The sequence below is a fragment of the Calonectris borealis genome, chromosome 22 (genome assembly GCF_964195595.1).
Source record: "Calonectris borealis chromosome 22, bCalBor7.hap1.2, whole genome shotgun sequence".
In the NCBI taxonomy this organism is placed as follows: Eukaryota; Metazoa; Chordata; class Aves; order Procellariiformes; family Procellariidae; genus Calonectris; species Calonectris borealis.
Window position 1 is genome coordinate 3331618 of NC_134333.1, and position 10379 is coordinate 3341996.

General features: G+C 55.4%; 1 gene segment (V, D, J or C); it reads right to left on the minus strand.

Annotated features, from left to right (window-relative positions):
* Window positions 1–4172: 4172 nt before the first annotated feature.
* Window positions 4173–5169, minus strand: LOC142091629 (Ig heavy chain V region C3-like). The segment is given in 2 exon segments: window positions 4173–4666; window positions 5112–5169. Coding segments are annotated over 2 exon segments (396 nt in total).
* Between the last annotated feature and the right edge of the window lie 5210 nt (window positions 5170–10379).

Here is a 10379-nt window from a genome sequence, read left to right on the forward strand (position 1 = left end):
GGATCTCATAAATGTACAGAAACACCTGAAAAGAGAGGGCAAAGAAGATGCAGCCAGGCATGAAGTCACATGAAGCAATAAACCTAGGGGAAAGAAGGAGGAAAGAGGGATATTCGGAGTCATGACTTTTGTCTTTCCCAAGTAACCGTTATGCGTGATGAAGGCCGGCTTTCCTAGAAATGCCTAAATATCTGCCTGCCAATGGGAAGTCAGGAATGAATTCCTTATGTTGCTTGGTTTGTGCACGCAGCTTTTGCTTTACTTCTTACACTCTCTTTATCTCAACACACAAGTTTTCTCACTTTTACCCTTCTGATTCTCTCTCCCACCCCACTGCGGGTGACTTAGCAAGCAGCTGTGTGGGGCCCAGCCGCCTACCGGGCTTAGGGACGGTAGGCTGCCCACAACCTTGTCCTCTTCAGTTTTGAATATCTCCAAGAATGGAGACTACACAGCCTCAGGTATTTACACACGCTGACAAATCTACCCACAGGATTTTCTCCTCTGGATGCAGTAGTCCACAGTCTCACCAGTGCCGAGCTCAAGAGCAGCCCATCCCAATGAGCAAGGAGTCAGGTAAAAATGCCAGGAGCCTGCAGGGATAAGCAAGGCTAGGGAAAATGTGGGCCCACTGCTGAATGGGATAGGGGACCTGGTGACACAGGACATGGAAAAGGGCTGAGGTACTGAATGCCTTATTTGCCTCAGTCTTTACTAGCAAAACCGTCCTTCAGGAATCCCAGGTCCCAGAGGCCAGGGGGAAAGGCTGGAGCAAGCAAGATGTACCCTTTCACAGCCCATGTCACTCAGCACTTATCTAGTCCATCATGAGTGGCTTTGTCTACAGTGTTTCCATCACAGTGGGAAGTCAGGGCTGAGCGCGTAACTCAATTCAGAATACACAACATCCACTCTTTCCTCATCCACCAAGACCCGTTGTCTTATTGTAGAGGGCTTTAAATTTGGTTAAGGCCCATTTCCACTTCACAGAGCCATGCTGACTGTCAGTGAGGAAGGAGGGGGAGGAGGTGCTCCAGGAGCCACAACAGAGATTCCCCTGCTGCCCCTGTTAAAGACCACGGTGATGCAGGTTGTTCGTCTGCAGCCCACGGAGGTCCACGGTGGAGGAGATACGAACCTACAGCCCAAGGAGGACCCCACGCCGGACCAAGGGGATGTGACCTGAAGCAAGCTGTCACCCCGTGGAGAACTCACGCTGGAGCGGGCTCCTGACAGGAACCATGGTCCCGTGGAGAGACGAGCCCACGCTGGAGAAGGCTTTCTAGCAGGACTGGTGCTCCGCAGGGGACTCACGCTGGAGCAGTCTCTTCCTGAAGGACTGCACCCCGTGCAAAGGACCCAGGCTGGGGGATTTTGTGAAGAACTGCAGCCCACGGGAAGGATCCACACTGGAGAAGTTCATGAAGAACTGTGCCCCATGGCTGGGAGCCCACGCTGGAACAGGCAAAGAGCATGAGGAGGAAGGGGCGGCAGAGGCGAAGTGTTATAAACTGACCACAACTCCCATTCCCCATCCCCCTCTGCCACTCGGGAGGAGGAAGGCAGAGAAGTCGGGAGTGAAGTTGAGCCCGGGAAGAAGGAAAGGGGAACGGCAAGGTGTTTTTAGATTTGTCCTTATTTCTTATTATCCTACTCTGATTTTGTTGGCTGCAAAGCAAATCCAGACATTGGCACCTGCAGCTGTCAGACTGCAAGCAGCTGCCTTAGCAGCAATGGCCAGCGTGCAGACCACGGGATGCGGGGCTGGCAGGGGCGCCTGCCAGAGCACGTGGCCCACATAATAGTGCACAGCCTCCTTACATCAAAGGAGGCAACTGGCTGCTATGAAGCAAGAACGGCCAAATTGTCAAAGTCACAACTGCCCCGTACCTCCAGCATTTGGAAAATACCAGCCCTGCTAGGCCAAGGCTTTCCGCCAACACAGCTGCAACACCGGGAGTCCAAGGGACTGATAGGGCTCCGTGGACACACACTACAGGTGAGCAATTGTCCTCCGGGTGACACTGGCAAGAAGACTGTGGGCGCATGCATTAATTATTCCATGGGTAGACCCTTCTACATCTACTTATACCATCAACATTGAAGAATGTTGGGAATGGGCCGTGGCTATATGGGTGTCTGCGTAAACTGCCACGGATATCCCATGGACACCCTCAGCCTCTTTTGTCCTCTGCACATCAGAAGACATGTCCCTGAAAAGCCCCACCGGATGAAGTAACATCCCACGAAATGGGAAAACTACTCTTGCAATCTACTAGCAGTCCATGAACCGCAGAGTAATGTTCATCTAGAGATAGTGGGACTTCACACATATTACACACAGTGACCTCGTGGGACCACAACAGAACCATTACATATTGAGAGAATAGTACCATTAATAGGACCATACAATCATGGAATCATAGAATCATACAATGTCTCAAGTTGGAAGGGACCCATAAGGATCATTGAGTCCAACTCCCTGCTCCTTGCAGGACTACCTAAAACTGAACCCTATGACTAAAAGCACCGTCCAGATGCTCCTGGAACTTTGACAGCCTTGGTGCCCTGGCCACTTCCCTTGGGAGCCTGTTCCAGTGACCGACCACCCTCTCAGGGAAGAACCTTTTCCCAATGTCCAATCCAAACTTCCCCTGATGCAGCTTCATTCCATTTCCTTGTGTCCTATCGCTGGTCACCAGAAAGAGGAGATCAGCAACTCCTCCTCTGCTGCCCCCCTTGAGGAAGCTGTAGACTGCGATGAGGTCACCCCTCAGCCTTCTCTTCTCCAAGCTGAACAAGCCCAGTGACCTCAGCCGCTCCTCCTAATCTTGCCCTCGAGGCCTTTCACCATCTCGGTCACCCTCCTCTGGACACACTCTAATAGTTTGATGTCCTTCTTCTATTGAGGTGCCCCAAACTGCACACAGTACTCGAGGTGGGGCCGCACCAGTGCACTGCAGAGTGGGACAATCACCTCCCTCGACCGGCGAGCTATGCTGTGCTTGATGCACCCCAGGACACAGTTGGCTCTTCTGGCTGCCAGGGCACACTCTTGACTCATACTTAACTTGCCATCAACCCAAACCCCCACATCTCTTTCCGCGCGGCTGCTCTCCAGCCTCTCGTTCCCCAATTTGTGCGTATAACCAGGATTACCACATCCCAGGTGGAGAATCCAGCACTTGCTCTTGTTACATTTCATAGGGTTGGTGACTGCCCAGCTCTCCAGTCTATCCACATCTCTCTGTAAGGCCTCTCTGCCCTTGAGGGAGTCCACAGCTCCTCCTAGTTTAGTATCGTCGGCAAACTTACTTAATGTACATTTGAGTCCTGCATCCAGATCATTTCTAAAAACATTAAAGAGCACTGGCCCTAAAATTGAGCCTGGGGGAACCCCGCTGGTGACTGCCCGCCAGCCTGCTGGAACCCCACTGACTATAACTCTTTGAGCCCAACCCGTCACCCAGTTGTTCACCCAACGTATTATGGACTTGCCTAGCTGTGTGCTAGGCATTTTGTCCAGAAGCACCCTCTGAGAGACAGCATCAAAAGCTTTGCTAACATTCAACAAAACCCCACATCTACCAGCTTCCCTTGGTCAACTAGATGGGTGGCCTTGTCATAACAGGACATTAAGTTAGTTAAGCAGGACTTTCCCCTCAAGAACCCATGCTGGCTATGACCAATGACTGCGTTGTCTCTCAAGCGCTTTTTCAATAACTCCCAGAATAACCTTCTCCATAATTTTACCAGGCACTGAAGTGAGACTCACAGGCCTGTAATTACCAGGGCCTTCCTTCTTTCCCTTCTTGAAAATTGGGATAATATCTGCCAGCTTCCAGTCGTCTGGCACCCCTCCAGACTCCCAAGACCATTGAAAAAGAATGGAGAGACGTCCTGGGATAACATCAGCCAGCTCTTTCAGTACCCTGGGATGAATCCCACCAGAGCCATAAATTTATGCACATCCAGCTGGAGCAATGCACATGAAATGTTATGAACAGACACCAAACTCCATTTCACATTGGACCCTGTGCTTCTCGGGGAGCGGAAGGGAATGAAGGAGTGAAGTTGAGCCTGGAAAGAAGGAGGGCAGAGAGGGAAGAAGGTTTCTTTAGGGTTGGGGTTTTTTTCATTCTCACCATTCAACTCTATTTTAATTGGCCATAAATTAAAATTCCTGCAGTGTGCAGGAAAGGCCAGGAACTCCTGTGGTGCACAGTGATGGCCCCTCACTGCCTAGGAACAGCTCTGAGCCCCCCCTGGCCCAGCACTCTCCTGCCCAGCACCTCGCTCACCCTGTGCTGGGCCCCAGCAGGTTTGTGTTAAAGCTCAGCTGGATTTCCTGCCTCCGTGGCAACAGCACAGAAGTAGCGGGCAGAGTCCCGGGGGTGCAGGGCACGCAGGGACAGAGATGACTCGGACCGGGAATTGTCCCGGGACACCGTGGCTCGACCCTCCACTGACTGCCCGAATTTAATGACTGAGGCATCAAAGCGGATGTAGGACACCCACTCGAGTCTGCCACCGCCTGCCTGACGGTACCACAGAAAGGCATAAACCCCGAAGGTGAAGCCGGACGCCCGGCAGGAGAGGAGCACGGAGTCCCCCGGCGCTCGCAGCCCTCCGCCGGCCTCCACCACGCTCCGCTGCGCCCACACCCCTGCGGACGGAGAGCGCAGGCAGCCGGGCAGGGCGCGCCCGCGGCCCGAGGCCGTTCCCCCGCCGCCCCGGCGCCCCCCGCCCCGGCACAGCGACCGCCGCCGCCCCCCTCTCTCCCGGCAAAGCCCCGCGCCCGGGCCAATGCCCCGCCTGCCCTCCGCGGGCTGAGCCGCGCCTGCTCCCGGCGCTCCGGCCCGGCCCGCGCCCCGAAGGCCTCCCGCCCCCGCCGCCCTCGCCCCCGTCCCTCTCCCGCCCCCTCTCCCTCTCCCTCGCCCCCGTTCCCCGCTGCCCCGCGAAGGAAGCCGAGCGCCCGGCGACAGCGCGCCCGGCGCGGGAGCAGCCGCAGCCCCGGCGCCCCGGGGCCCCGGGCCGGGCAGGGCCGCCCGCGGGCAGCCCCAGCCCCGGGCCCAGCCCCGGGCTCGCCGCCCTCCCCGCCCGGCTCTCACCTGCCGGCCCCGCGGCCAAGGACAAGGCCAGGAGCCACGGCCCCAGCCCGGGCGCCATCGTGCCCTGCCGCGCCGGGGCGGCCGGGGCCGAAGGGCCCGCAGGGAGCCGGAGAGGAGCCGAGCGGAGCCGCGCTCGGGCCCGCTCCTGCCCGCCCCGCCGGCTCGGCCCCTCGCCGGGGCAGCGCCGACGCCTCTGCCCGCCCCCGACGCGCCCGCCCCGGCCCGGCCCGGCCCCCCGATGCCGTGGCCCCTGCGGGGGAGGAGAAGGGGGGCGCGGGGAGGGACGCGGGGCAGGGCCGGGGGCAGCGGGGGAGCGCGGCGCCCCGGCAGACGAAGGCTCCTGGCCCGGCGCTCCCAGCGCGGCTCCGGCGCTGCCCGCCCTGTCGCCCTGCCGAGCCCTGCGGAAGGCGCTCGGCGCCTCGGCCGGGCGCTGCTGGGCTAGAAGCGAGCCCCCGCCCTTCCCCCTTGCCCCCCACTCCCTTTTGCACCGCAGAGCTCCCCCTTCCCCCCCACCACCGCACCCTCACAAGCCTCAGGTCGTCCCTCCCATTTCTTGCAGCCTCTTCTTTCCCAGGCTGAACACTGGACACACAGCCGGTCCCCACGTTTAGTGACCAAGGGCATGAAGTCCAGCTTGAAGCTGGTGTAGAGCAACGTACCCCAGGAGCCAATATTGGGTCCAGCCGTGTTTAATGTCTTCATCCATCATTTGGAGGATGGAATAAAGAGCACCCCCAGCAAACTTCTTTTTGGGAGGAGGGGCGGCTACACCAGAGGGCTGTGCTGCCATCCAGAGGGGCCTCACAGGCTGGAGAACTGGGCTGATGGAAACTCGTGCAGTTCAACTAGGTGCACTGGTTTTCGCTGGGAGAGCATTAATTTTCCTCCTAGTAGCTCGTACGGTGCGGTGTTTTGTGTTTGTGAGCAAAAGAGTGTTGATGACGCGGGAATGTTTAACCTCTTGCTGAACAGCGCTTACACTGCTTCAAGGCCTTTTCTGTGTCTCACGCTGCCTCCCCAGCGAATACCTGGGGGTGGGCAATAAGGTGGGAGGGGACACAGCCGGGACAGCTGTCCCCAAGTGACAAAGGAGTGTTCCACACCATATGACATAGTGCCCAGCAATAAAACTCAGGGAAAGAAGGAGGCAAGGGATTCGTTTGGAGTTACGGCGTTTGTCTTCCCAAGGAACCGTTCTGCGTGAGGCAGCCCTGCTTTCCTGAAAATGCCTGAACGCCTGCCTGCAGGTGGGAAGTCGGGAATGTGTTCCTTATTTTGGTTGGCTTGTGCGCGCAGCTTTTTCTTCACCTGTTAAACTCTCTTGATCTCAACCCATGAGTTTTCTCTCTTTTACTCTTCTGATTCTCTCCCCCATCCTGCTGAGGGGGCAGTGAGGGAGCGCCTGTGTGGTGCTGAGCTGCCTGAGGGGTTAACCCACAGCAGAAGGGAAAGGACCTCGTACCTGGGAGGAACAATCCCACGTACCAGTACGCGCTGGGGGCCATAAAGCCCTAAGGCTCCTGGTGGAAACCAAGTCGAACGTGACCAGTAATGTGACCTTGTGGCTCTATTGGGTTTACATGGCAAGGTTTTGGAAGTAGCGTGGGCTGCACGAGTGGCCACTGTGAGAGGAGACCAGGTCTGCCCCCATGTCGGACACAGCTGATTCCAGCCAGCTCCAAAAAGGACCCACCACTGGCCAAAGCTGAGCCAATCAGCTAAGCCCATGGCACCTCTGTGAGAACATGTTTACAACAAGGTAAAAAATGCTGCACAACGGCTGCGAGAGAGAAAAGTAAGAAAAACTGTGAGATGGAAAGTCCCTGCAGACACCAAAGTCACTGAACAAGGAGGAGGTGCTCCAGGTGCCAGAGCAGAGATTGCCCTGCAGCCTGTGGAGAAGACCATGGTGAAACAGGTTGTCCCCCTGCAGCCCATGGAAGCCTACGTCAGAGCAGATATCCACACTGCAGCCCGTGGAGGACCCCACGTTGCAGCAGTCAGATGTGCCCTGAAGGAGGCTGGTGCACGTAGAGAGCCCAGGCAGGAGCAGGTTTTCAGGCAGGAACTGCGACCCATTGGGAGGCCCATGCTGGAGCAGTCTGTTCCTGAAGGACCGTACTCTGGGGAGAGGCCCCACACTGGAGCAGTTCACGAAGGACTGTATAGTGTTGGAGGGACCCCAGACCAGAGCAGGGGATAGGCGTGAGGAGAAAGGAGTGGCAGGGACAAAGTGTTATGAACTGACCACTTCCCCCCTTCCCCATCTCCCTGCGCTGCTTGGGGCGGGGAGGAGGTGGAAAAGTTGGGAATGAAGGAGTGAAGTTCAGCAAGGGAAGAAGGAGGAATGGGGGACGATTTCTTACTTCTGTTGTTGTTTCTCATTACCCTACTCTGTTTTGGATTGGCAATGCATTAATTTCCGCCAAGTCTCTTTTCCTGTGATTTGTAAGCCATCTACCTGCCTTGATTTTGACTCATGAATTTTTAATCTTCTTTTCTCCCCCTGCTCCAGTGTGGAAGGGGAGTGAGAGAGCGGCTTGGTGGGCATCTGGCAGCCCCCCAAGGTTAACACCCCAGAGTGGCCAACGCAGCTAATGGTATCCTGGGCGGCACCAGGAGGAGTGTTGCCAGAAGGTCAAGGGAGGTGATCCTTCCCACCTATTCAGCACCAGTGAGGCCACACCTGGAGTACTGTGTCCAGTTCTGGTCTCCCCTGTACTGGAAAGACATGGACATACTAAGACGAACCAAAGAAGGAGGCTGAGGGGAGACCTTACCGCACTCTACAGCTACCTGAAAGGAGGTTGTAGCGAGGTGGGGGTTGGTCTCTTCTCCCAAGTAACAAGCGATATTACGAGAGGAAATGGCCTCAACTTGCGCCAAGGGAGCTTTAGATTGGACATTAGGAAAAATTTTTTTCCTGAAAGAGTGGTCAAGCATTGGAACAGGCTGCCCAGGGAAGTGGTGGAGTCGCCATCCCTGGAAGTAGTTAAAAGACCTGTAGATGAGGTGCTTAGGGACATGGTTCAGTGGGCATGGTGGTGTTGGTTTGACGGTTGGACTCGATGATCTTAGAGGTCTTTTCCAACCTTAACGATTCTATGAGTCAATGATTCTAAGGACCATTCAGATGATTAAGAAATGGCATCATGTCTCCTTTGATGAATAGCCGAATGAGCTGGGACTATTTGCCCTGGAGAAGAGAAGGCTTGGCAGGGGGTGAATCTCATCAATGTACAGAAATGTCTGGGGGGCCCACAGAGACAAGACACACGGTGTGGAAAAGACACCCATGCTAACCCCTCGCCCCACACTCCCCCACTCAGCTCCGCATGGCTCCTCTTTGCCCCCCTCCAGCCCTCGGCTCTCCCCTCCTGGCTCTCCCACACCACCTGGTTCCTGCCAGGCTGCAGGGTTGTCCCTCAGAGACCCCTTCAGGCCAGGCTGCACCGCCTGACCCCTTTCCCCCCGAACATCCAGGGGACAGGGGCAGTGTGGGCTGCCTGAATGCGGAGAGGGGGCACAGCACCAAAATGGTCTCTGTGCCCTGCTCTGCCCTGGCAGTTTGTAACCCAAACTATGTCGATAACACACCCATGTTTCAGCTATTGCTGAACAGTGCTTACACAGCGTCAGGGCCTTCTCTGTTTCTCACGTTGCCACCAGCTGTACAGCTGACCGCCACTGGCCAAAGGGATACTGCATTCCGCGTGATGTCCTGCGAAGCAATACATCTGAGGGAGAGAAGGAGGAAAGGGGGATGTTTGGAGTTTGGCATCTGTCTTCCCAAGTGAACATTATGCGTGAGGAAGCCCTGCTTTCCTGGAAATGCCTAAACACCTGCTCGCCGATGGGAAGGAGGATTGTATTCCTTATTTCGCTTGGCTTGCATGTGCAGCTTTTGCTTTACTTATTAAACTGTCTTTATCTCAGCACACAAGTCTTCTCTCTTATACCCTTCTGATTCTGTCCCCCATCCCACTGCCGAGGGAGAAAGCAAGTGGTTGTGTGTCCCCTGACGTTAAGGGGACAGACAGGTTATTTTAGGGATCCTTGGCAGAATGATGACAGCATTAAATCATACTTACGATTAAAGCTTTATTTTCTTAACAGGACGTTATGATTAAAAGAGCACAGAATTCATGAGTAAAAACGGCACAGGATTTCTACCGGCAGAATCAATACAGTACAATCTCTAAGACGTGTATTACAGAATTTATAATACCACTTACCTTAATCACCTAGATCCTAAAATAACTTACAATTTCTAAAGATCTGGATCCTCTGCAGATCAGGTCACACCTTATTACATGGTTTGCTGAATCAATATAACAGCCACAATCTAGGCTCAAAGATCCTATAAAAGGATACAAGTTACTCAGCCGATCCTTGGAGGAAGCAGACAAAGCTGGAGGCGTCCCTGGCCAGGGGGGGTCACGGGTCTCACTGTCCAGCAGCAGTTCCAGTCCATGTTCCCCCCTTAGGACTTGTAACTGCTCGATTTTATAGACAGTGCTCTGGGTGCTGTTATACCTCCCTGTCCTCTGACGGGGTCATCAACAACACTTGGTTGGCCGGTGCCTGGGGCCTTTGAGGCCGGCAAGAGAGGGAGTAATCTCCTGGCACCCAGGAACTTTGAGGCCAGTAGGGAGGAGAGGAAAAAATCTGTGCGGGTTGTCTACGTGGTTCACAGGACCTTCAGGGCCTGATGACAACGGGAAAGGGAATGAATTCGTGACCCACTCAGTCAGAGAGAACGGCTGCTTTCCTTCTAAAATGCTGTTCGTTACGCTAACCACACTACCAGGGGTCGGGAGCAGGGGGTACCGGTTACAGTGGGGCTGAGCTGCCTATGGGGGTTCACCACAAGACAATGGAAAGTGCAAAGTCCTGCACCTGGGGAGGAAAAACCCCACGTACCAGTATACACTGGGGGCCGTCCAGCTGGAAAGGTCCTGAGGCCTTTCCTTGGTGGACACCAAGTTGAACATGAGCCAGCAATGGGACCTCGCAGCTCTATTGCGTTTATGTGGCAAGGTTTTGGAAGCAGCGTGCACGAGTGGCCGCTGTGAGAGGAGACCAGGGCTGCCCCCGAGTCGGACACAGCTGATTCCAGCCAGCTCAACAAGGACCCACCGCTGGCCAGAGCTGAGCCAATCGGCTAAGCTGGTGACGCCTCTGTGGTAACATACTGACAAAAAAGGTAAAAAATGCTGCACAGCGTTGTCGCGAATGAGTGGTTTGGAGGCCGCTCAAAGAATCACT